The 24963-nt window shown below is 59.9% G+C and overlaps 9 protein-coding genes across 9 annotated transcripts; 4 read left to right on the top strand and 5 right to left on the bottom strand.

Moving 5' to 3' along the window:
- Positions 1-509: 509 nt before the first annotated feature.
- On the bottom strand, positions 510-4314 carry EHS24_008034 (uncharacterized protein; the record flags this gene model as incomplete). The annotated part of the gene is made up of 7 exons (XM_028623361.1): positions 510-559; positions 1973-2330; positions 2480-2889; positions 3445-3773; positions 3831-4030; positions 4081-4088; positions 4131-4314. 7 exons carry the CDS (start codon positions 4312-4314, stop codon positions 510-512), a joined length of 1539 nt encoding a protein of 512 aa, XP_028476294.1.
- A 955-nt stretch (positions 4315-5269) lies between these two features.
- EHS24_008033 (uncharacterized protein) lies at positions 5270-6454 on the bottom strand (the record flags this gene model as incomplete). Its single annotated transcript, XM_028623360.1, has 5 exons — positions 5270-5327; positions 5437-5512; positions 5563-5696; positions 5783-6105; positions 6188-6454. 5 exons carry the CDS (start codon positions 6452-6454, stop codon positions 5270-5272), a joined length of 858 nt encoding a protein of 285 aa, XP_028476293.1.
- Positions 6455-7203: 749 nt separating this feature from the next.
- Positions 7204-8595, top strand: EHS24_008032 (uncharacterized protein; the record flags this gene model as incomplete). The annotated part of the gene is made up of 5 exons (XM_028623359.1): positions 7204-7340; positions 7543-7663; positions 7758-7835; positions 8376-8477; positions 8548-8595. 5 exons carry the CDS (start codon positions 7204-7206, stop codon positions 8593-8595), a joined length of 486 nt encoding a protein of 161 aa, XP_028476292.1.
- Positions 8596-9291: 696 nt separating this feature from the next.
- EHS24_008031 (uncharacterized protein) lies at positions 9292-11488 on the bottom strand (the record flags this gene model as incomplete). The annotated part of the gene is made up of 4 exons (XM_028623358.1): positions 9292-9503; positions 9555-10829; positions 11239-11370; positions 11434-11488. 4 exons carry the CDS (start codon positions 11486-11488, stop codon positions 9292-9294), a joined length of 1674 nt encoding a protein of 557 aa, XP_028476291.1.
- Positions 11489-14117: 2629 nt separating this feature from the next.
- Positions 14118-15080, top strand: EHS24_008030 (uncharacterized protein; the record flags this gene model as incomplete). The annotated part of the gene is made up of 1 exon (XM_028623357.1): positions 14118-15080. The coding sequence occupies one exon, from the start codon at positions 14118-14120 to the stop codon at positions 15078-15080; it is 963 nt and encodes a 320-aa protein (XP_028476290.1).
- A 422-nt stretch (positions 15081-15502) lies between these two features.
- Positions 15503-17098, bottom strand: EHS24_008029 (uncharacterized protein; the record flags this gene model as incomplete). The annotated part of the gene is made up of 6 exons (XM_028623356.1): positions 15503-15645; positions 15729-15822; positions 15862-16014; positions 16227-16423; positions 16590-16698; positions 16865-17098. 6 exons carry the CDS (start codon positions 17096-17098, stop codon positions 15503-15505), a joined length of 930 nt encoding a protein of 309 aa, XP_028476289.1.
- Positions 17099-17938: 840 nt separating this feature from the next.
- Positions 17939-19657, bottom strand: EHS24_008028 (uncharacterized protein; the record flags this gene model as incomplete). Its single annotated transcript, XM_028623355.1, has 5 exons — positions 17939-18771; positions 18829-18907; positions 18973-19395; positions 19452-19492; positions 19543-19657. 5 exons carry the CDS (start codon positions 19655-19657, stop codon positions 17939-17941), a joined length of 1491 nt encoding a protein of 496 aa, XP_028476288.1.
- Positions 19658-20122: 465 nt separating this feature from the next.
- Positions 20123-21372, top strand: EHS24_008027 (uncharacterized protein; the record flags this gene model as incomplete). The annotated part of the gene is made up of 4 exons (XM_028623354.1): positions 20123-20154; positions 20206-20655; positions 20709-20917; positions 21158-21372. 4 exons carry the CDS (start codon positions 20123-20125, stop codon positions 21370-21372), a joined length of 906 nt encoding a protein of 301 aa, XP_028476287.1.
- A 500-nt stretch (positions 21373-21872) lies between these two features.
- On the top strand, positions 21873-24807 carry EHS24_008026 (uncharacterized protein; the record flags this gene model as incomplete). The annotated part of the gene is made up of 3 exons (XM_028623353.1): positions 21873-21946; positions 22144-22238; positions 22289-24807. 3 exons carry the CDS (start codon positions 21873-21875, stop codon positions 24805-24807), a joined length of 2688 nt encoding a protein of 895 aa, XP_028476286.1.
- Positions 24808-24963: the final 156 nt, after the last annotated feature.

Below are 24963 nucleotides of genomic sequence, written 5' to 3'. Positions count from 1 at the left end.
CCTGGTGCACAGAAAACAAACTCGTAGAAACCTGACCGACGGAATCCTTCCTTTTGATCCTGTGGTCCTGGCGCATACCTGGCACAACTTGCAGACCGTTGCCGCCTCCAGATCTCAAAATGCGCTCGGTGGCGTCCGATTCCCGGATCGCCCTTGGCCTCTCCCCCACCAGACCGAGAGCGCTCAGCCCCACCATTATTACACAGCAACTGAAAAAGAGCAACCAACACATGGAGAGACACGCACCACCCCCAGCGGACCCGCCGTAATCCGCCATCTCTCGTCAGCCTGTCGTCGCTGCGATGGCTGCCCTAGAAGGGCAGAGCATGTTGCATGCTGGCTGACACCACTCTTTCCTCCCACCCCACTCCTCCCCTTCCCATCCACCATATCCCACTGGTGCCTCGTGTGCCACCGTCCACGCCAACACGTAACTGGGACGACCCCTGTTCCCCCTCTCCCCCCGGGGACGAGACTGTTTCCCGTCTCCCGCAAACGCATTAACCAGTCTAATTCCTCTCGAGCTCGACAACTCGCTTGATAGCTCCAAAATGGATCTCTGCGAGCTGTCAGACACTTGTTTCCTCGTCGTCCTCCAGGTCGGCCTTGCCAGCTCGTCGATGTGGCAATACCTGAACTAGCTGTTTCCGAGGCCAGCGGCTCCAAGCAGGGAAGCACTGGTCCAGGAGAGAACAGGCTCTAGCCGTGCGATCGCGACAAACGAGGCGAGGCCGTGTACGTCACTCTATCTTCTCATCATCCTCTTTGACCCGAGTTTGTCCCGGCCCTCTCACGCGCCTGACCTTTTCTCGAGCATTTTGGGACATTGCCAACTGCAGCCAGCGGCCAGCGGCCTCGCCACGCGGTCCACTCTCCCACCCACCCACGCTTTTCCCCATTTCCCCCCCCCCCACCCAGCTTCCGCCCCGTGTACCCGTCTTCTCGTCTTCTCGGGCACGGGCAAAGCTACACAGCTAGCGGCGCGCTCGCCATTTATGCGGTGTACAATTACCCGTGCCGTTGCCGTGGAGTTTAGGAGCCCAACTTGTTGGACGGATGGACGCTTGCCCTTTCGTGGAAGAACACCCAGGCCGAACAAGGCAAAACGACACTGTCACCACGCGAGCAACTGACTGCTCCATGCTCGGCCGCCAACTAGAGCTACACAGGCATGTCGGCACATGACGTTTGGCCACTGCTTGACATCTCCACACACTACTGCTCCACAACAGCTCCCAACCTGTTACCTGACCTTGTTCCAGAGCCTATCTGTCGGACGGGCAAGTCCGGTCTCACTCATGGAAGGAGTGTGTAATCGCGCTTCTCCATACACCTGCGCTCCCAAACCCCCCCCCCCCCCCCCCCCCCCCCCTTTCTTCCACTCTCGCTCTGACTATGGGAGCCCGACCCGCCCGAAAGCTTCCAAACATCCAGAGCGCCGACGACGTGCCGTGGCGCTGCGCTTCCTTGCTTTGACCCGACCGTAGCCGCCCCGCTCCTCCCTTTGGCGGTTCCGCGGGACCGGTGTCAGGGGTTGTGTTGAGACGCGCGCGCGTGTGTGTGGACAACTGTGGGCAGTCTAGTGTGTAAACGCATGGGCGATACCAAACGGCAACCACCACGTGAAGACATTGTGAAGAGTACGTACGTCCATCGAAGGGGAACGGGAAGGGGAAAAAAAGGGGCGGGGGCATGCCGACCGGCGGGCCGTGGAGCCTGTAGAAGGAAAACAAAGGCAGAGTACGTCAGCCTCAGTGCATCACATCCCGCCGGTGTGGCCGGTGGACAAACCGCATCCCTCGGTTGTGGATATTGGATACTTTTGGGTCTTATCCGAGCTCCTCGAGCTTGCGCTTGAAGACTTCCCTTTTCCCCTTCTTTGCTCCTTTTTCTCTCCCTCTTTTCTCTCCCTCTGACACGAGCGGCAGTCCCAGATGCGAAACGACATGTCCTTCATTCCGCAGACGCTGACCCCGGCTGGACCCCACGACGCCCTCTGCCTCGACTTCCACCAGGATCCCATCCCCAATGAGCGCGCTGCCGCCGACCATGGTGTTGGCCGGGCGGATACCGTGGCGCGCCATCGTGGCACCGTGGACGTGGGCGACGCCGCGCCACTGGTCGACGTTGACGAGGAAGACGCGCGTGCGCGTAATGTCGCCCATGGACGCGCCGACGCTGTGGACCGCGTTGGCGATGATGTCAAACACGTTGGTGGTCTGGTCCGCGGCCGACGTGCCGCCAAGGACACCCACGCCCGACGGGTGCGCGCGCGTCGTCGTGCCCGCCACGACAAAGTGGTCGCCAATCCGCACGGCGCGGCAGTATCCCTGCAACAGGCATTAGCGATGAAACAAGAATCAACACACTGCCAGAGGCCAGAGGGCGACGACAACAACAGCGTTCGGATGGGATCACCAAACTGCCCAGAACGTGCCTCGCTCCATTCCATGTGGCCCTCTGTGTCGCCAATACGCACCGCAACGGGTTCCCACGGAGACCCAGACGACTTCTCCACACGCCCGCCCTCGCGGATTGTTTGCTCCACTTGCGCGGCCATGTCGCGTTGGGCGGCGGTATCGGCCTCCGCGAGGTGGTCACCCAGGTCCCCCGATGCCGTGAGGTAGGGCGGGTACCTGTACTCGTCGCCACAGTCGCCTGGCAGGTCGCTCAGGCCGCCCTGCGCGTCCTTGATGGCGCGACGGTCGTCCTCGTCAAGCGTGAACGTGAATGCGGCGAGGTTGGCGTCGATGTATGTGTTGGTGGTCTGGGTCTTGGTCGTGGTGGAGGCGGAGATGGAGGCGGATCCGTCGCTCTCGCTGGGGGCCAGACGGCTCCCGACGATGACGCTCGCCACGCCCGGAATGTCGAGGACATGACGGGTCGCGACTGCCGGGATCGTCACTCCGTGCTTACCTGCAATGGAGTGCAGGGCCGCCAGCACGGTCTGGAAGGCAGTCCAGCCGCCTGCAGGTTGGGGGGCGACACGGGGGAAGAGGGACGAGGGATGGGGAAGAGGGGATGCGATGAGGCCATATTATTCCAAATTGAGGCAGGACGCACGAGGCCGGGGGATGGAATACCAATGTGGAATTATACCAATGTGGACATGGGTGAGGGATGCGCGAAAAGGGTAACAAAAAAGGAGTGGTCAGCTGGGAGGACTTTTGAGGGCCACAGAGATCCAGAGAGCAACATTGGGACATTGAAGTCACGAACAACCCTGTCAAAGGTGTCTTCTACAGGACACACTGACGATCGACATGGACAGGTTATGTTTTTGCTCAAAGTGGTGATCCAACGTCGTCTGTCAGGAGCGAGTGGAACGCTCCACAGAGACGATGGACCACTTCAGGCTTCTTCAGGACGGCCCTCAGGAGAGCCAGACGATCACGGTGATCGACGTACAAAGGCGCCCAGCACCACCCCATGGCTCGCACTCACCAGAGTTGTCAATGAAGCGCTTGTACTTTTTCAGACTCCAGTTGGACAGCTGCTCGTCCTTGGGTTCCGCGACGCCGAGCCATTTCTCGCTGATAAATCCGCCCAGGAGGGTACCGTACGCGAGGAGGGCGACGTCGTTGGCGGCACACCATTCGGCGAGGCCGCCCGTCTCGGCCCGGCGGTCCAGGACGCTCATGGACACTTGGTTCGTGGCCAGGACGTAACCCGAGCTATGGAGCATGCGGAGGTGCAGGAGGTCCATGTTGGTCACGCCCAGCTGTTTAATCTTACCGGCCCGCTGCAGCTCGGCGAGGTGGTACAGGTTGGTCCTGGATGAGGTCAGCTTCTTGGCTACGCGTCGTAAATATGCAGCCAGGTGTGCTCACAGGTAGCTGGGGTCGTCGTACCGCCAGGCATGGTACTGCAGGAGGTCGACGCTCGGCACACCCATACGCAGCAGTGCGCGGTCGACCGCGGCCGCGCACGCGTCGTGCCCAACCACGCCGGGCTTCGGGCACCACTTGGTCAGCGCTGTGATTCCACTCTTGCCAGAGGTATGGTAGGCGCCGATGACTTGCTCGGCGGGCTACAGCGTGTGGTCAGCTAGAAGGCGGCTCAATGAAGCTGGGAACGCACACCGTAGTCTGTCCGTCAGCTCGAGATGAAAAACGACAGCTGGCACCCACGATCAGCCATGTCAAAGGTCGTCAACCCAGCGTCCACGTATTCGTTCATTGACTGGGTGCACGCGGCGACATCGACTTGTCCGTGTCCGCCGGCAAGCTGCCAGAGGCCCGTGATGAGCCGCGAGACCACGAGCGCGTTGCCGCTGTTCGGCGCAATGGTGTATGTCTCGGGGCGAGGTGTCATTGTGGAGATGTTGTCCGAGTGGTAGAGCCAAAGGGCAAAATAGTTGGGTCGAAAGAAGTCCACGGGTGGGAGACAAGTGGGAGACAATAAGGTGTGATGAGTTGCGGATTACGCCGAGTGCCTGTTGTGTTCAAGGTGAATGCCGGCAACGTCGAGCGGTCAGTGGATGAGTGGATGCAAGGCCCTTTGATATATAGAGCAGCGGTGTTGCTGTTGCGCGAGTAGTGACTCGAAAACTCAAACGCGTCGGCATTGGTTACCACCACCTCGGTTGCAATTCGACTCGGACGTCACGAGGTCGTTGCTGTGCTATCGCCCAAGCTCCCGCTGGTGGCGGATTGGCGCCGACCGGCGCCTGCAAACGGTAAGGGCCAACGGCGGTGTTCGTATGAAAAAAAAAAAATCAAGTAAGACCCAAAACAGAGAGCTGTCACGGTGTCACGGATCACGACTGAGTCGTCGTCGCAGCTGGCACCTCCAAGGACAGGGATCGGCAAACTGTTTCAACAACCTCGGCGTTCATGGTGACTTTCTGGGTGCGGCAAGGAACCGAGACCCCTCGGTCCCCCTATCTTGACCTGGCCAGGCTCTGCTATCGATTGTGGCCTCTCGATTCTGAATCAGGGGGTGGACGCATGAACGAGAAGAGGTCATTCGGGACTGGGCATGGTCGCAGAGAATCTAGAAAAACAGGATTCAGCGTGGCGTGGAGAACGGAGGATGAGAGCTGGCGTTGCTGACAATAGACAGTGACAAATGCATGCGCTTCAACCCCACCCACGGTCGTCAAATATGGCTCGGACTTGGCCGAATTAGAAATTTAGGCGATTCCCAAACTCTAATCATTACTTAGTGCATGACTGAACGCGTTCCCACCACACCAAAAGGTCGTACACGCTTCGTTCCGTTCCCTTTTCCCTTGATGGAATCACCCTCTATAGTATGTGCGTGCTGCCTATTGCAGTCGCTGCTTGGACATGGCTTGCCATTCCTTGTGGTAGAGCTGGCCCGTGCTGTGGGAGGAATGGTCAGCACAAATCCGCTGTGAACCGGCACAAGAATAGCCGGATGCCGACGCGAACTTTCGCACGCTACGGTCGACGCCGCGCACAAGCAACTCACCCTATCAGTGCAGCCATGAGACCAGAGATGCAGAGGACGGGCTCCTTGAACCAGGAGATCTCGAAAATGTCGTATGCTGGCCAGGTGTTAGGACATTGACGGTGGGCACACATGGGAGGAACTCACAGACAAACACCAGGTCGCAGAGCAGCTTGCGCTGCTTCCACTCGTCTTCGGTCTTGTCCTCCTTGCTACGAGGACGGAAAGACTTGGCGTACAGGGCGTAAAGCCCGGTAACGGTGCTAAAGAGCCATATCCGGCTGCAGAGGAAGAAAAACAAGTGTCAGTGGAGTCCCCGTGGGCACAAGCATGCGTCTCCGCGCTAGAGGAGGGGAAGGGTACTCACTTGGCCCACATGTCCGCCTTCTTGCCCTTGCGCCGCGAGACGAGACCGAGTTTGGAGAGACAGAACACGTCGTCGGCCACGGCGCCGATAAGGTCGATGAGGTGGTCGAGGAACTCACGCGCCGACGTGGGCTCGGGAGAGAGAAGCGCGCCAACGGGACGCAGAGGGTTGAGCAAGAGCAGACACTTGCGCGTGAGAGAAAGGCCAGCAACAGCGAGTGTTGCGCGCTTCTGGTTGGCACGGAACCACTTGGTCAGAGGCCGCACAGCAGCAATGAGGCCAAGGAGGTACAGGTATGTGCGCAGCGAGTACTGGACCGTTTTCTGTAGGGGTTCGAGGTCAGCAACCGACGCACGGAGGCGGCACGCCAATGGGGCCATGGAAGGGGAAAAAAGTTGTGCTCACCAAGACCTTGTCACGACCTTTGCTCTTGTCCATGACGCTCGCCCACACCTCGAGCGTGTACGGCGCGCCGAAGCTCTTCTTGCTTGGTGGTCCAGCCGCGGCCTTCATAGGGGGAGAGTACGCGCTGCGATGCAGACCAAGCGCCCGAGGCGGTGATGCGTGGCCGTTCCGGGGGGCTGAACCCATGCTGCGTGGGCTTCCGCCGCTGGTGACACCCCACTCGTCGTCGTCCGTTTCGGGACGCTCTGCGGTCCAAGGGTCAGGCATCGCGCTGGTGGAAAGCGGTGGTGAAGGAAGGTTGTGCTTGGAGCCAGTAGATGAGTGTACTGAGCCAGTTGAGAAGTTGACCGCGTAGCCGTACTGTGAAGGGTACGAATGGGCGCGCACGGGCGAAGGGTGATGCAACGCCAGGCCTAGTTGGGTGGAGGCCCTGTGTCGCGTCGAATGAGGGTGTTGTTGTTGTTGTTGCTGCTGCTGCGGGTGCGGCTGGTGGTGGCCGTACTGCTGATGGTGCGCAGGAGCGAGGTACGCGTGTAGTTGGGGTGTCCGGGGAGAGAAGGACGAAGGCGAGTGGGGGGAATGCGAGTGGATGGAGTGAGGGGAGAGGGAGGGCACGGAGACGTACGCCGCGGAGGCGGCGGCGTGAGTCGCGTGCGGCGAAGCGTGCGGGTACGGGGAGTAGGGGGGATGGGTGTACCGGTGCGCGTGTGTCGACCACTCGCTCATGGACAGGACGGGGTGTGAGGTGGCCGGCGGCAAGGGCGAGAGCGATGTGCAGAGGAGTGGATCCGACGCGTTTAAAAGATAAGTGAAGTGGTTGGAATGAAGATTAAGGAAATGGATAAACGAAACTCGCATCTCCTCTTTTGACGGCAAACACCCTGTCATCCCAACCGGCGCGTCGCGCTGCTGCCGCCGCCGCCGCCCTGCCCGTCCTGGCCCCGTTGCCACCGCGTCTGCTGCCGTCGACACCCCCGGTCCCGCTTCCCCAGCTGGCAACGGCCCAAGCCACAACCATGTTTCTCGACGCGTTTAAATCAAAGTCCATGACCACAACCGACACAGAGCACTACTCCCGTACCCTCCGCGACCGCATCGACTCTCTTACCACGATGCCTTCCTCGGAAAAGTCTCTCCGTCCAGTGCGCCAGAAGTACGTATCTGAGCCTTACAGGTCTGGCCATCACTGTTGTGGACGCCAGCTGTATCGACTTTCTTAGCCAGCGACCGCCGTCGGCCCCAGTGTGTACTGCTGTTCTTGCAGTGTACAGGTGATGGGAAGCACACTCCCTCGCCTTCCCTCCTCACCTTCCCCCACCTTCCCTCGCTAGTGCCCAGCTAACACGCTCGACCAGGTTCCCCGCCGACCAGCTCCGCCCGTATGTCCGGCAGCTCCTCGCCAAGACCCTCGCCGGCGCACAGTGGGACTCGAATGACCGCGCACGCATGGGCGCCTACTCGAAGGAGATCTGTGAAGTGGGTTGCAGAAGAGAGCTGTCGCTTGTCGTGTTCTTCAGTCGTACTCGCACTCGCACTCGGTGTGGACAGAACGCCAAGCTACAATAATCAGGCGGAGTGGCAGCTGACCGTTCACCAGCGCGTAAAGCACAAGATGCTCGAGCTCGACCCCAAGGGATACAAGTACATTGTGAGTAGGGTCGCACAGCGTTCTCATGCTCGAGCTCGCGACCACACCCGTTCTGGCTGCATGTGTACTGCAACCTCACCCCGCCGTTAGGGGGGACCTGGCGGGTGGTGGGTGTGGCACAGAACTGTCTTGCTGCTTGCAACCCCCCCAAACACCAAACGACCGGCGTTTGACTTCTCCCCGGTGGCGAAAGGGTGCTTGCCGTCTCTGCCAATGTTGTTGTCCAGTCGCCAGCCAGTGGGCCGTGGCCCAGTTTTGGCCCGCGGGACGAGGATTCTGGTCCACAGGTCCCAAATGTCGTCCGTGCCTTTGGGACGAGGAGGGAGAGGTGCGCCAGCCGTGGCCTTGGCCAGAGCGGATACGAAAGGCCAACACCTGACATTGTTCCAACGGACGCGGCGAGCGGCTGCGAACGGTGCTGGGTGCTGGTGATGGCGGGGCGTGCATATGCCGAGATAATGAGCGATGGCGGTGGAAGTGTTGCTGTGGGCCACAGGCTCTGACCCTCTGACATATGGTACACTGACACACGATACGCAGGTGACGTCCCAGTTTAGCGAGAACTTTGGCCAAGCAGGCCGCGCCGACATGAGCTGCCACTGGGAGGACACAGACTGTGCAGTGCAGGAGATGTACTCGAACGTGAGTGGCAACCAGCTCTGGTTGCGGACGTGCTGTACCTGTGGGATGGGTGCTGACGAGGGGTTACCAGGACACGATGATCTTCGTGTGCATCGCGTACGCAGTGCGCGTCGCCTAAGAAACAAAAACAAAACCCCAGATGTTTTCCTCGATCTCGATCCCCACCTTCCTCTTCCTCTTCTCAAATTGTCTCAATACCTGCCTACCTTCCTTCCACCAACGGACATTCTGGCACACGCCGTTCTCAAATACCGCCACCGCACACACCACCCACCCAGTAAAACGTACACTCTCTTTCTCTAGCCTCGTTCCCTATGGCCACCTGTGGAGACACCCAGTTTTGATAGAACACTCATGTTAATGTAATTACGACTACGACGTCATCGCTGGGCTGCCAGTGCTCCACTGACGTAGCTGGAGCACACAAACAACAACAAAACCGATAAACAACAACAAACGAACACGATGATGTCAGCGCAACACGAAAAATGATGTCAGTTGAACGGAGCAAAGGGCACACGACAGGAACAAGGCAAAGGACACGCACGCGACAGGGCATAAGCTGCATCGGGTTCTGTGATACATGTGACTAGTTCGGTCTCAACAGTAGGTGGAAGGGGGAAGAGCGAAAGCGAAAGGTACGGTGCGGGCGAGGCCCGCGCATGAAGACCGAGAGAGTCCAGGATGGTGGTATGGGGGTGGTGGCATGCTGAGAGAATGGGGGAGCCGGGGTTGAAGGTCGGCGGCTGGAATGTAGGCGGCCAACCGCGGGCCCAACAATGTACAAGCCCGAAGATGTTTGCGCGGACTAGAGCTAACGCAAGGGACGACCGTACGCGGGAGCCATGGGCGGCATGGCGAGGCCGCAGTCACGGTGCTGCATGAGGATGGTGGTTAGCCTCTGCAGCTCGTCCTCCATGCTGCGGACGGTGTGCTGGAGGCGCTCATTCTCCATGGACAGTGTCTCGACCTTGTTCTGAAGCTCGTTGAGCCAGGCCTTTTTGCGCTGACGGCACTTGAGGGCGGCTGTTTTGTTAGCTGAGAGGCCGACCGTTGAATCGTTTCTTGTTAACTCACCCTGACGGTTACGCTCCAGGAAGTTCTTGCGCTTCTCCTCCTCAGTCTCGTTGCGACCGAGCTTCTTGTCGTCAAAGTCCTCTTCCTCCTCGTCGGACTCGCTCTCCTCCTTGGGACCGGGTCCCTTCTTGCCCTTCTTGGCGGCAGGACCCTTGGGAGCAGCCTCCTTGCGCTTCTGCCCAGCAGAAGGGGGCTTGCCGCTACCAGGGGGAGCAGCGCCGACAGCAGTGCGCTTGTTCATGAGCGGACCCTGGGACTCCTCGCGTTCACGCTTCGAAAGCTCCTGGTGGGCCTGCGAAAGCAAGAAGAGACCATTGGCGGCTTGGCTCGCGGCGTTGGCATTCTGTTGGGCATAGTCGACCTGAGGGACCATGCCGGGCGGGTAGTAGGGCTGCTGGGGAATACCACCCTGCTGACGGTTAATCTCACCGACAGCGCCGGTGAGAGCGTTGAGCGTGTTGGGAGTGATAGTCTCCTGCGGACCACCGGGCATTCCGGGGTTGAGCTGTGGCATGTGCTGCTGCTGCTGCTGTTGCATGTGGGGCGGGATTGCCGAAGGAGGCTCAGCGTACGCGCCACCCTGTCCACCGGCAGGGGCGCCGTTCGAGTCGACGCCATCGGTGGCAACGTTGGTGATGCTGTTGAGGAAGGCAGCAGTGTTAGGGCTGGGCATCGGGAGCTGACCAAAGTTGGAGTTGAGGAGGGCGTTGTAACCGGGGGTGAATCCCGAGCCAGTTCCGGGGGTGAATCCAGTGCGGAAGTTGCCAGGCTCAAAGTTCTCTCCCTCGACGGCACCACCCTCACCAGCAGGGCCCCAAGCGCCAGCATTGGGGTTGGGAGGCGGGGGGTTGTTGTTGCCGTTGTTGGCGGCGTTGTTGCTGGCAGGGGCGTTGGTGTTTGTGGCACCGTTGTTGGGCGGCGCAGCTGCCGCGTTGTTGTTGCTGTTGTTGTTGTTCTGGCTGTTCTGCTGCGGGCCAGCGAGCATGGCGGGACTGAGTGGGCCCGAGCGCAACGAGTGGCCAGCCAGCCACGGGAACTGAGAAGGGTCGGCAGCCGCAGGGCTGGTCAAGCTCGAGAGGGGTGGAAGAGCGTTGTGCTTGACGCTGGTCGCGTCGCCGCCACGAGGAGGCGTTGTGCGCTCGGTGGACGCAGAGCCCCTGGAGAACGACTGCTCAAATGGGTTGGGTTCGAGGTCGAACATGGAACGGCCACCAGAGGTCGCGCGAGGACGGCCATCGGTGTCGGAGGTCTCAGGAGGGCCAGATGGAGACTGGGCTGTTGGTGTTGAGGATTGTTGAGGGTCGAGGGAAGGGGTGCCGAGTGGGGATGGCGTCGTATTGGGAGATGCGGGCGATGAGATGGTTGGGAGATGCAGGCGAGATGGAGTAATACGGATGGTGGAGTGTGGTGGGAAGAATAGGTCAGCTATTGTTTGTTTCACCGGGTCTAGAATAGCACGGTGGGGCAATTGGAGGAGGGGGAGTGTGTTGATTGCACAACAAGCATGGGAATGCTATACACAGACAAGGAACGGAGATCACAAGCAGCCATTCTGGTGGCTGAGGACGAGAAGCTGATGGAAGACGATACCAAAACACTGGCAGGCCCGGCCAACGCCGGAATCATGACCGCATATGACGGTAGATCAAAGCACGGCCATATTACTAATCACAACAAAACTCACCTTCGCTCTTGTCTCCTGCGTCAGACTTGGGCTTGTCCTTCTCGCTGCTAGCCTCAGAGGCCTTGCTTGCAGGCTTTTCGGCAGTCTTCTCCTCGACGGGCTCGGCCTTGGCTTCCTTTGGGGCTGGTGCCACTGTGTGGTGGGGTTAGCATTGAGTGAGAGTCACACGATCCAGCTCCCATTCAAAAGACTCACCAGCAGAGGCCACTGTCGTAGGGAGGGCGGCGGGAGGGGGTGCAACGGCGGTCATTGTATTGAACAGTGGTACGCACTACTCGCGAGTGCAAAGAGGTGGTCAATGAGGACGAGAGGTACGGGTCGGACACGACCGGGAGGAGTGAGGCGGAAGAGGGGTGGAGCCGGCGCTAGAGGGGCGATGGGTGGCGGCGAAGGACGTATTCACGCAAGAGACGGATGTATGCACAGTCCGCAAGGAGCGTACTAGTACTACAGGCCACAACACGGACAGGTGAAACCGTGTTTGGAAACAAAAAGGTGGACGACGAGGGGAAGAAGTGGGGTGGATGATTAAGGCATGACGCAGTGCGATGGGGAGTGGTGAGGGGGAGAAGGGGGGGGGCGGGGGGCGGAGAGAGAGCAGGGAGAGGGAGTGGGTTCGCAGAGAAGGGGAGGAGTTGTCAGCGAGACTGTGCTGGTGGGGAAGGGAGTTTATGTGCAAGGGAGGATGGAGGATGGTGCGGCGCTGTCCGAGCGTCGATGCAGATGTGGATGCCCAAGCCGGTGACGCACGAGAGTGAGGGACAGAGAAGGTTGGAAAGTGAGGGGTTTTGGACGACGCCAAATACCTACCGATGACTCTTTTGCAAAGGGCTTTTTGGGCTGTTGCCTGGAACTAGTTGCGGCGAGTCGGAATGTCCCACGGCCAAGTTTGCGAGTGTAAGACTGTCTGCTGGATGTATATGACCTTTGCAGAGGTGCTATCGATAGCAGGGACGAGGGGACAAGTCGGAAATGTAGAGTGGAGGTGTGGCTGAGTTGATCGTTAATGACGACGACGATGAGCAGTGGGTGGGTGACGGAGGGGGAAGAAGATGAGGTTTCGTCATCGGCGAGGCAGCGTGCCCGTGACGTAGTTCGTTGGGAGAAAAAAAATTAATACCAGGGCGAAAAAATAACAATTTGCACACGCCATACCCACGCGGCGCCACAACACCGGGATTATAATTTTATAGGCACGCGGTTTAGGTTCATTGGAGCAGCGCTCACGCCTATTTCATTGCGGTCGTGTTTAATGTTTGCAGGGCGGCCACTGCAGGCAGCGGGGAAATTGAAACCCGACGGCCGGGGCCATGAGCCGAGGTTCGATTCTGGACGAGCACTCGTGTATAAAAAGTTACATATTTAATAGCCGCTCTCTCCGGGCCCGTGTAATGGCCGCACTATCTCTCGCCAGGTGACCAATTCAGAATCCCCCTGGCTGGGACCTTCACGGTTACCCAGCCTCAGTCCCCATAGGCAATAGATCAATAGATCAATAGAAAGAACAGCAACCCATAAAAATAAAAAAAAAGAGCAGATCCTCATTTTGCGGAGTGTTCCGAACACGCCGTCGTTGGTGGCAAACACGGGAGACGCTGACTGGATAGCGGTTCGCGGTACATCGGGTGGGTTGGTCTGGACACACACACACAGAACGGGCGGGGCGTCGGCAGGTGCGGATCTGCGGATCTGTGGCCGTGTGTTAAGCGTGCAACAACTGTTGCATTGGCCATTGGACCTCTTGGACTTCTGGGTTCCTCCTCTTTTACTCCCATACACACTTCCGCATCTCGAAACGGAACTCTCCCCAGGCTGCCAGCTGCCAGGCGGGACCTCGCGACGGCCGCTATAGGCTCCGTCAAGACCACGCAGGCTGTGGATGGGGGCCTTTACGATATCCCTGGAGTGCCATTTGCCCAGTTGGCCAGTTGGCCAGTTGGCAAGCAACGAATGCTGTGGCCATACCACTCGGTGCCGTGCCCAGCCTTGGCAAAAAACACAAAAGCCAGAGGGCCAGAGAGTAGTAGCACGTAGCGTGTGCCCAACGTTTCTTGGCTGCCGGCTCCCTGACGATATCAAATCAACTCTGCTCCGCCTCCGCACACCATCCCCACCCTCCCCACCGCTCTTCTGCCCGGAACACACATCCCGCGTCAGCCCAATGCCCAACCCCTTGGACCTTTTGTCACCTTTGAAAGCATCCCTGGATGCTTCGTGGGAGCCAGACGAAGCTGTGGAGGTGGCCATTGGCCAGCACAACACCGACGGCGCCGAGTGGTATCGCTGGGACCCCGCATGGGACGTTGTTCCCCCGCACACTCCATTCTATGGCCGCTCGCCGTTGTCCTTGCGGGTCCTCGCTACATGCCTCCGGGGCCTCGTGCGGTCAGGTGTGGGACAGCTGCGGTGGTTTGCGTGCTGGCGAGCGGGGAAAAGAGGACCAAATCCCCCGCCGTGCGATTGGGGGCCTGGTGTGGGGCGAGGGAAGGCACAGCGAGTCAAATTGGGCCAGTAACCGGGGCAGCCGGCGCACACAATCGGACACTCGGCTTGTACGCCGCCGCTCTGGCAAAACCCATTCTGGCGACGCACAATAACCCACATCGCTCTGACCAACACCGCCGAGAGGAGAGACACAAGGCTTGTTGCTCCCTATATTACCCCGCCGCCCAACATGACTGTTCCCTCTTTATCCCCAGACACTCGCGACCTCATCCTCTCCCACCTCGTACCCCCAGCACTCCCTCTCCCATCGCAAGTACTTGCCCGTACTTTTCTCGAGCGCCTCTCGTTTTCTCCCTCCCGATCCCGACGACCTCGACGCTCACCTCACCCCCTTCCCCCCCGCACCTGCGCCGCCATCGACCGCAGCAGACCCGATGGCCAAAGACGCCCGTAACCCCAACGCACTCCACGCAGCCCTCGAACGCCTATCTGGCAGCCTCAAGATTAGCGACACCGAGTACGCTCACGACGGCGAGATGACCATTGCACGCACCCGCCTGGCACCCGAGTTTGGCGACGACGGCTCGGTCGACACCTTTTTCGAGCACGAGGACGGCGACAAGGGCCGCGGTTGGGTGTACCGCGGCGCCTCGCTCGGCGGCTACGGCACCGGTGACCAGTGGAACTGGACCAACCGTGTCGAAGACGTCCAGTACAACAGTGGCGGGTACGACGATGAAAACGCCCCCGACAACTACTGGGCCGGGTTCACGCCTCCCAACGAGCGCGTCCAGCTGCCGGGCGACGAAAACGAGGAGGACTACTGGGCGCAGTATGGCGCCGGCGTCCCAGAGCCCGAGCCCGAACACGAGCGTGAGGTGGACACCACCAACGATGCCCGCACGGACCCCGAGCCATTGACCCCGCCCACCGTCACCATTCCGGCGCCCGACCCGGCTGCAACGCTCTCATTGCTCCTCCAGGGCCTGGGCGCCGACGCCGCCAAGGCCGAATCGCACATCGAGCAGCCTACCTCGTCGCGTTCCGCCCACCCTTCCGCCCTCGAGCAAAAAGTCCGCGCCAAGGTGCGCCAGCAGCTCATGCGTGCATGGGAGGAGTTTTCCGCCGAGTACGACACCGAGTCGGCCGCGTTCGAGTGGCTCAAGCTCGGCCGCGAGGTCGCGGACCGCCCGTCGTGGGGCGTCCCCGTCGCCGCTCCGGCCCCCACGTTCGGCGACGTGCGCGCCGGCGTGGTCCGCGCCCGCGTCGAGGCGGCCAAGGACGTCCACGACGTCCTCGAGGCGGACAAGGACGACTTTTGGCGTCTGTGCGAAGAGTCCATTCGCGTCCACACCAGCCCAGTCCAGGCAGACGCCGAGCCCGAGTTTGAGTTCTAAGGTGTACGACAAACGGCCTCCCAGACAGCAGTTGTTCTCTCATCTCCTTTTCTTGTTATCTCACCCTCTCCCTCCATATCTCTCTCGCTCTCTCTCTCTGTCATTCGCATAATTTTAGTTATCGCGGTTGTATTCGTAACGAAATCATGCAGCATCTTTCACACATTCAAAGCCACAATCAACTCTGCTCCGCACTGACCGGTCCCATTGCACCACACTCTAAGGGCGCCACTTGCCATTCATGGTGGGAGCTTAGTTTTGACCGCCGCCTCTACAGCTCCCCGCCCCTACAAGTAGCAACATGCAGGCAGCGCTTTACAGTACATATACTCTGCTCAGCAATATATCTGGCTGCTAACAACTTTCCACTTGCAACTACATTTCAGCCACACCAAGATCACGCCCGCGGCCCCCGCCTTGCCTTAGGCCTTGAGGAGGGCCTTGCGCTGCTGGAGGACGACGATGAGACCCTTGACAGCCTCGTAGATGCGGCGCTGGGCGACGAACATGAACGCGGCGGTGAGGGCCGACTGGAGGAGCTTGGGGCCAATACCGGCGTACAGGCCTGCGGAGGGTATCAGTTCAAGGACTCTCGGAGCGAAAAACGACCATCTCCCTTCCCCAATGCCGAAAAGCGAGGACACATACCAGAGATACCCTCCGTCTTGAAGATCTGGAGAACGGCCTTGACCGACGAGTTGTACTTGTGAGTGGCGGCCTGGAGGCGCGACTTGACGACGAGCTGGAGAGGTCAGCCCAGACAGTAGCCTACCGAACTCACGTAGGGGTAAGTCGAGCCGGTGGCGATGAGCTTGGAGACGGCGCCGAGGATGAAGAGGTCCCAGTCGCTGAGGGCGGAGCGGCCGGTGACCTTGACACCCTTCTTGGAGCGCCAGTCGAGGATGAGCGAGACGAGGCGCTCAAAGGTGGTGTACTGTTATGGATTGTCAGTGGCGTGCACACGCATACACAGACAAGAATGCGGCCGTGTCGGTGTTGGCCGGTATGTTGACGGCCGAGACGGGATCCCGAAACGATGTGCGTAGCCATCCCGCCCCATGCCCTTCTCGGCCGGCAGTCTCTCGATACCAGAATCACAACCACAGCCGGCTGTCTTGACGTTTTCCGTGCCAACTAAAAACTCACCTGGATCACGGGGTTGATGACGAGGATGAGCGCGGGGCCGAGACCACGCCAGAGACCCTTGACGCCGTCCTGCTTGATGATGGCCTTGGCAGACTGGATAGCGGTGGGCTTGTCGTCGGCATTGCCGGTGACGGCGCGGGTGGACTGGTACGCCTGGACGGTCCACACGGGGTTGGTGAGGATCGTAGTGATCGAGCCTGGCCGTCAGTCCACTGCGCCACTGCCCCAACCCCACTGTCCACTGGTCACTGGGCCACCCAAACGTGAAACGCGCGGCTATGAGTGTACACCGGCTGTTGTGCGCACGGATCACCATGGTGTAACAACAAGACAACGACGCGTCGGTTCGGTGTCTTCACTCACCGGCAATCATCCCTGCCACAATACCCTCCTTGGTGGACAGGGCTCCTCCGGCGGGGGATCCGGCGGGGCGACGGCGCATCAGGAAAGAGCGCGTCTCCTCGTAAAAGGCCTATCTCTGTCAGTCGAGGCAACAAATCAAAACAACAGAAGGCGTCTGAGGATTGGAAGAACGGGACGAGAGGACAGAGGTGTGTCCCCTTCTCGCGCTCACACTTCCAAGATCCCACAGCACATGTGCTGCTTCCCTTCCCATCCCTCCCACTTGCAATACACACATAGTACACGCCGTTGGTGATCATGATGCCTGCCAGACTCGACTCCAGACCGGAATACAGGCCCGAGATGCCCTCCGTCTTGACAGTCTTCTTGATAGCGTCGGTGATGGACATGTGGTCCTTCTTTGTGGCGACAGCGGCGCGCGTCGACAGGTTGACGAGCGGGTACGTGAGGGCCATCGAGACACCGCCGCCGACGGCGCCGGCAAGAGCGTGGATCGCAGAGTCGCCCATTGTGTGTAAAGGTTGAGAAGGAATGTGGTGGGTGGGTGAGGGTAGGTAAGAGGGGGCTGCTTGTTGTTATTGAAGAGTGTGAGGAGGTGAAGAGGAGACAGGTGGCCAGGTGGAGAATGTCTAAAACGTACTGTAACACGCGCCGCGGAACCACCGCGACAGGTGTCTGGTGGGGCTGAGAAGTGAGTCTCACACTGAATCCCCCGGCTCTGCCTCCACCCGGCCAACCCCGGAGCCCACCGGCCGGCCGCAAACGTAGCCGGCAGCGACCACCTCCCTGCCGTGTTGGGCCGTCTCCGTCCACCTGTGTGCACCACGTTCTTCGCATACGCCCGACATCGAACGGCAAGTGAGGAGGGCTATCCGGGATGCAAGGAGGAGATTTTATCGGGTTTGCTCGCATCGATCGCATCTGGAGGAGAAAAAAAAAGAGACAAAGAGGTGACTCCCGGCGACACCGAGATCAAGGCTAGGCACCGGACGCGCCGACGCGAGGCTCTTGACGGTGTGTGGCTCGTTTTTTAATACGACTTCTGTGCTATCGTTTCACGCGTTGGTTCTGTGTCAGTACTAGCTCGAGTACTGTTGGTCCTTGCCGTATGTAGTGTATGTGAATGTTTCGGTGCGTCGTCTGCTGACCTAACTCTTGCAGGCGGTCCACGTCAATGTCGTCCCGTCTAACCTGCCACCTGCCTTCAAGTGAGTAATGCGATACATAACAAGCTACACACACACGCGCCCTCTGCGTCTAACTACTGTAAAATGGTTGTGGTCTTCTTTGATTTTCCGCTTCCGCGTTCTTCTATACTCTTCTCTGTCTGTCTCTGTCTCTTTCCTCCTCTAGAAACCAGGAATGATGCCTCCACTCTCAACGAGGTCGAGCACACCCTTGGTGATACACTCCTCCTCACGAAGCAACGCACGGGTGATACGCAGCCCCTCAGCCTTGTCCGCATCCCCACCAGCACGAGTAGCCACGTCCGCCGCGTCGGCACGGCAGTCCTCGACGTCGTTGAGGATGGCCTCGCAGATACGCGCCAGTGCGCGGCGCGCGGATTGCTTTGCCGAGCGCGAGAATGTGCGCACGCGAAGCGCGTCCGGGGTGAACACTGCGTCGTCGGGCGAACACATGACGCACAGGGTGGTCATGAGACCGACGCTGGGCTGGGGCTCACCACCGTTGGCGGCCAGCTTGGAGTGACCCCACATGTTCGCGGCCTCGAGCGCTGCCCGCTTGACGTCGTTGCCTCCCTGCGTGGCCCACACTTGGTCGAGCCAGGGGGACACGTCAATATCGGCATTGGGCCACCAGGTGTCGCCCACTTCGTCCACTTCCGTGAAACCGTACTCGGCGAAGAGCACAGCGTTGGAGTGAGGACCGTAAAGGAAGGTTACTTCTTCTCCTTCGTCGAGACCACGGAGGGGGGCGAAGAGGACGAGGTCAACCTTGCCGGGGATCAGGTGGACGTTGCCACCGGGACGCTGTGCTCCCCGAGCTGATCGCTTCGAGACGGACAGAGACGGCAAGGGTTCGGGTTTGGGACAAATGACGTGCGGAATCGAAGAGTGGTTAATCATATCGAGCAGGGGCACAAAGGAGTGGTTGTTCACGGGCCAGCCAGCATTGGGAGGCTCAGCAAGGCCAAGTGGCATGGCAACGGTACGAGTGTTGACTGTATCGCAGTCAGTCCCCCGCGGTATGCACCCCGCCCATCATCGAGTCCACTCACCGTTAAGCCACGCCCAAAGGAAGGTTTCATCCGAGATGACGTCGTTCAGGTCTTGCGACTTGAATGGCTCTTCGCACGTCTTGGAATCGTTAGCGAGACCCAAATTCGGTTCCGTTGCGTTGCTATTCTCCCTTCTCGACTCACCAGGACGCGACGGAGAATCGCCAGGTCTTCCCTGTAGCGCTTGACAACGGCAGCAATCTTGATGCGCACGCTCTCGCTGAGACACGCTTCAAGTTCCGGCCAGAAAGGGTCGTTGGGGGCATCGCTGTTGGGGATCACCCAAGTGGCCGGGTGGAGAGGTCTGAAGGAGGGGAGCGAGTCGACGAAGACCTGCCACTCGCTCTTGTGACGACCTTCGGGATCGCGTGCCAGGGCAAGGTGGAGAGTGAGGAGCTGTGTGGTGGTGAGGCGGCGTGAACCTCCACCGGGAGAGCGCGGGGGTGGTGACGACGTCGACGCAGACGCAGGGAAGAGCTCGCTCGGGATGGTGTTCAGCGGTGAGCGCGACAGTGTCAAGGGGTTGAGGAGTGACTGCGCAGGAATGACCAGCATGGGCTCGCCGGGCTGTTTGCGTCAGTGGCTTGAAGGAGGCTTGACGTTGTGGACTCGAGTCGACTCACCTGTAGGGCCTTGGCGTAGGCGAACAGACCACGACCAGCATCTGCAGAGTGTTAGCGTCCACACAAGGAAGGCCGATGTGGGGGAACGTACTGTTGGCGGACAGAAGGGTCAGTTTGTTGTGGAAGCCCTTGAAGGTGCCGAGCCAGTCCAGCAAGAGGTGAATACCATCGTTCTCCTTGGTCGTGTTGTCAAACGTATCCACCATGGCTGTTGCAGGTGCTGTTGCTTTGTGGTTTGGTGGGTGACTGGCAGACGTAGACTTTGAGCGAGATGCTGGGGGTGACGTGACTCGAGGCTCGGCTGGTAGTTCTTGAAGCATGCCGCTATCTGTAAACAGCGTGCCGTCAAGTTGTGTGACACGTCGTCAGGCGATACGGCGGTGTTGCGGTGAGGCGCGGGGCGAGAAGTCGAGTCGGGATAACAACAGATCAACAGACGTTCGAGAAAGCACGACAACCCTCGGCACCCACGCGGAAGAAATCTGATTGCGATCAGATGACGAGAGAGACTGGCGCACGCCTTGTGGGGTCTCCGCATCTACCCACGGAAGTATATTTGTTCCACGACGGACGCTACGCTTGCGCGCGCACTTGGCGACATGACGGGGTCCATCTGTGCGACGAAAAGAGACATTTGACACAAGCACGCAACAACAACAACAATAATAACAATGAACCCCAACCCTAACGAAGACACAGAGTTGTACGTAGGAAACACAAATATCATCTTGCCCGGAAGCTGACGCCGTCCCAGCAACGACGCGCTCCGCGCGCATGGCATCCTCCCGCCGAAGCCTCCCTCGCGCTCGCCTTCCCCCGACATCCCGCACATTACGCAGGCAGACGCCATCCGCGCAGTTGCTGCCAGCGCCGATGCCGACCAGCTTGGCCAGCTGCTCGAGGCGGACAACCTCGACTCGGACGACGAGCGCATGTTTGAGGACTACCGTCGCCGCCGCATGGCCGAGATGCGCGCCGAGGAGAAGCGCGGACGCTTTGGCAGCATGGAGCCTCTTGCGCGTGAGGACTTTGTGCGCGAGGTCACCGAGGGAAGCCGCACCAAGGCGGACGGCACCGAGGAGTCGGACGACGAGGGTGAGGCCAAGGACGACTCCGAGGACGAGGACAAGCCCAAGGCTCCTCAAATGCTCCAGGCTCGTAGGCTGAAGGGCACCGGTGTCATCGTCTTCCTGTTCAAGGACTCGTGAGTGTTGTGAGAGGCTCCAAAACGTTTTGGTAAACTAAATACTTGCGCAGAGTACCCCTCTCCCAGCACCTCCGCCCCCTCCTTCAGCAGTGCGCCGCTGCTCACCCCGAGGCCAAGTTCTTGTCCATTCCCGCTGGCATGTGTATTCCCAACTACCCGGACAAGAACGTCCCTACCCTTCTCATCTACCGTAATGGTGACATGGTCGGAAACGTTGTTGCGGGCGCGGGCCTGAATGGCATGAAGACTACAGCACGTCGTGAGTTTTCAAGTAAGGAGAGGGTTGGGCATTGCGGACGCGGTTTAGGCCATCTCCGTCATGTGAGGACTGGGCGTAAACGGCCTCGTCCGTTCCCCGCAGTGGAACACCGAGGAGGCGACACCCCAAGAGCCTGTATGAGGGCACTGAAGAAGGGAGAAACGTCGGCTAGTGCGGGGTTTATGAGCAGTTCACGGTCAACTCCGTATGGGTATCGGTGATCTAACAAGGAAATCGCAGAACTGGAAGCGCTCCTGATCCGCTACTCGGCGTTGGAAAAGCCGTCCCCAGCGTTGCGTTCCCGCGGGGCCAATGACAGCGGCAGCGACTCGGATGGAGGCGATGTAGGCACCGTCAACGCACGGAGTGGGGGTATCAGGTCTGGAGGAGGACTGGGCACCGGCAAGGGCCGCCAAGCCAGGGATGAGGACGACGACAGCGACTTTGATCTGTGAACGACCCACTCTTAACAGAGCCTGCTGCGATGGCGCCGCGTGGATCGGTGAAGCGCGGGTACAAGCCGGGTGTCCGGGTGCCACGGATGCCTCGTTAGCCCCGGGCCCGGTTCTGCCACGGTCTCGTTCGGCCACGGGCGCCGGTAGCGTCATCCGGAGGCAAAGGGGCGATTAGAGTTGAGCAGCGGGATTAGAGCTTGAATGCACTGCATTTTGTAATTCATTGGTAATGGCCATTAGCACACGTTCCGGCGATTGGGTAGCCGGGACCGGGCGGCGGGGCATCGAATACCCTGGTCGCATCGTGTCGTCGCTGGCATACAACTAGAGCCAGCCGCATCGCGCAACATGTTTCCGCTTTCTTCATCATCCATCTAACCGTTCGTGCCGGTCCCTCCTCTCTCCTCGAAACATAAAGCTAGAGCACGCCCAACCCTTTCTCTCTTTCTCTCTTGTATCTCTCCCCTCTCTCCAAACCTAGTCTATTTTAAACGATCGCAATGGCCTCGCCCGCGCTCGACTTCAAGGACCTCGTGGTGCTCATTACCGGTGCCGGCGGTGGCATCGGCAAGGCGTGAGTACACCTCTCACCGGATACATCGGAAACGGTGTACACGGTGCTCCCAGGCCACTCGGTGACACTGGTGACGACGAGAACCAATGCTGACGCTTCCCTTCTCATCCGGCACGTCCTCCTCACCGCTTCCCACACATGTCATCGGAAATCACACCGTCGCCTTTTTTTTCTTAAACAACGGTCCACTTCTACAGCTACGCCCACTTCTACGGTGCTCGCGGTGCCAAGGTTGTCATCAACGATGTCTCGCTGGAGGCTGCCCAGTCTGCCGTTGACGAGATTGTGAAGGGTGAGTTTTTTGTCCTTGGTTTCTCACGGACCGCGCTGACTGTAAACCAGCTGGTGGCCAGGCTGTCCCCGCCGTCGGCTCCGTCACCGAGGGCCAGGCCGTTGTTGACCAGGCTGTCAAGGCCTACGGCACTGTCCACGTCCTCATCAACAACGCCGGTATCCTCCGTGACACCTCCTTCAAGAAGATGACCGACGCCCAGTTCGACGCCATTGTCGCCGTCCACCTCAAGGGTGCCTACTCCATGACCAAGGCCGTCTGGCCCCTCATGCGCCAGCAGAAGTTTGGCCGCGTTATCAACACTGCCTCGCCCGCTGGTGTCTACGGCAACCTTGGCCAGGCCAACTACTCGGCCGCCAAGATGGGTCTCACCGCCTTCTCCAAGTCGCTCTCGATGGAGGGTGCCAAGTACAACATCACCTCGAACGCCATCGTCCCCGTTGCCGCTTCCGCCATGACTGCCACTGTCATGCCCGAGGACGTCCTTCGCTCGCTCTCGCCCGACCACATCGCCCCCCTCGTCGGTGTGCTCACCGCCAAGAACGGCCCCAAGGTCGCCGGCCGCATCTTCGAGCTCGGTGCTGGCTTCTACTCGGAGCTCCGTTGGGAGCGTGCCGAGGGTGTCATCTACAAGACTGACTCGTCGTTCACCGCTTCGGCTGTCGCCGCCCGCTGGGGCCAGGTCATGGACTTCACCCGCAACACCCACCCCGTTCCCGGCAACCCCGAGGAGATGTCTCGTGTCATTGAGGCTCAGCCCTCGCTCCCCCCCAACGCCCAGGGCCCCAAGATTGACTACAAGGGCAAGACCGTCATCATCACCGGTGCCGGTGCTGGTCTCGGCCGCACCTACGCTCTCTACTACGCCACGCTCGGTGCCAACGTCGTTGTCAATGATGTTTCGAAGGCCAACGCGGACGCCGTCGTTGCCGAGGTCAACGCTGCCGGCGGCAAGGGTGTCGCTGCTGTCTGCTCGGCCGAGGAGGGCGATGCCATTGTCAAGGCTGGTCTTGACGCCTTTGGCTCGGTCCACGCTCTTGTTTGCAACGCTGGTATCCTCCGCGACAAGGCCTTTGTCAACATGACCGAGGCCATGTGGGACGATGTCATCAAGGTCCACCTCCGTGGTACCTACAGGTGCTGCAAGGCCGTCTGGCCCATCTTCCAGGCTCAGAAGTTTGGCCGTATCCTCGTTACCGCTTCGCCCAACGCCGTTTACGGCGCCCACGGCCAGGCCAACTACGGTACCGCCAAGGCTGCCATCATTGGCTTCTGCAAGACCCTTGCCATTGAGGGTTCGCGCGCCAACGTTCTTGTTAACTGCATTGCCCCCCGTGCTGGCACTGCCATGACCGCCACTGTCTGGCCCAAGGAGATGCTCGAGACCTTCAAGCCCGAGTTTGTCGCTCCCGTCGTCGCCTTCCTTACCTCGCCCGAGTGCACCGAGACTGGTACCTTCTACGAGACTTTCGGTGGTTTCGCCGCCCAGATGCGCTGGGAGCGTACCCAGGGCGTTGCCTTCCCCAACGACAAGCCCGTCTCGCCCGAGGAGCTCGCTGCCAACTGGGACAAGGTCACCTCGTTCAAGCAGTCGACCCACCCCGCTTCGGCCGGCGAGTCGTTCATCCAGATCTCGGAGAACTTTGGCACCACCTCGAAGCCCAACCGCGAGTCGGAGATCAACGAGAAGGACACTGAGGAGATCAAGCACGCCAAGCGCAACCCTCCCCAGGGCCAGGACTTCACCTACACCCAGCGTGACGTCATGCTCTACAACCTCGGCATTGGTGCCCACGCCACTGAGCTCAACAACACCTACGAGAACGCCGAGAGCTTCGGTGCCCTCCCCACTTTCGGTGTTGTCCCGCAGTTCATCTCGTCGTCGACCATCGACCTCGGCAAGATTGTCCCCAACTTCAACCCTGCCAAGCTCCTCCACGGCGAGCAGTACCTCAAGATCCACGGCCCCATCCCCACCGAGGGCACCCTCACCAACGAGCCCCGTATCTTCGAGGCTCTTGACAAGGGCAAGGCTGCGTCCGTCACCACCATTGTCGAGACCCGCGACAAGGCCACTGGCAAGCTCATCTTTGAGAACCACTCGACCGTCTTCATCCGTGGCTCGGGTGGCTTTGGTGGCCAGCAGAAGGGCGACGACCGCGGTGCCGCCACTGCCGCCAACGCTGCCCCCAAGCGCGCCCCCGACGCCGTCGTCGAGGAGAAGACCTCGGAGGACCAGGCGGCCATCTACCGCCTCTCGGGCGACTACAACCCCCTCCACATCGACCCCCAGTTCGCCGCCATCGGCGGCTTCAAGAAGCCCATCCTCCACGGCCTCTGCTCGATGGGCTTCGCCGGTCGCCACATCATCAACACCTACGGCCCCTTCTCGGACATCAAGGTCCGCTTCGTCGGCACCGTCGTGCCCGGAGAGACCCTCGTCACTGAGATGTGGAAGGAGGGCGACAAGGTCCTCTTCCAGGTCAAGGTCAAGGAGCGTGACGCGCCCGCCCTGGCCAACGCTGCCGTCACCCTCGTCAACGGCGGCCAGCTCAAGAGCAAGCTCTAAAACGCTAGCTACATTAGACATGGGGAATGAGAGAGGCAGTTGTAAACAAAATATACTTGGCATCGAACGCAGTATGCAGCTTTTGAAGTAACGACACGTGTGGTGTTGCTGGTGCAATGGAGCAGCGAGCGCGCGAACAAGTGTGGCGTGCGTTTG

This window comes from Apiotrichum porosum (assembly GCF_003942205.1).
Source record: "Apiotrichum porosum strain DSM 27194 chromosome Unknown scaffold_6, whole genome shotgun sequence".
NCBI lineage: Eukaryota > Fungi > Basidiomycota > Tremellomycetes > Trichosporonales > Trichosporonaceae > Apiotrichum > Apiotrichum porosum.
This window is presented reverse-complemented; position numbering and strand designations above follow the sequence as displayed.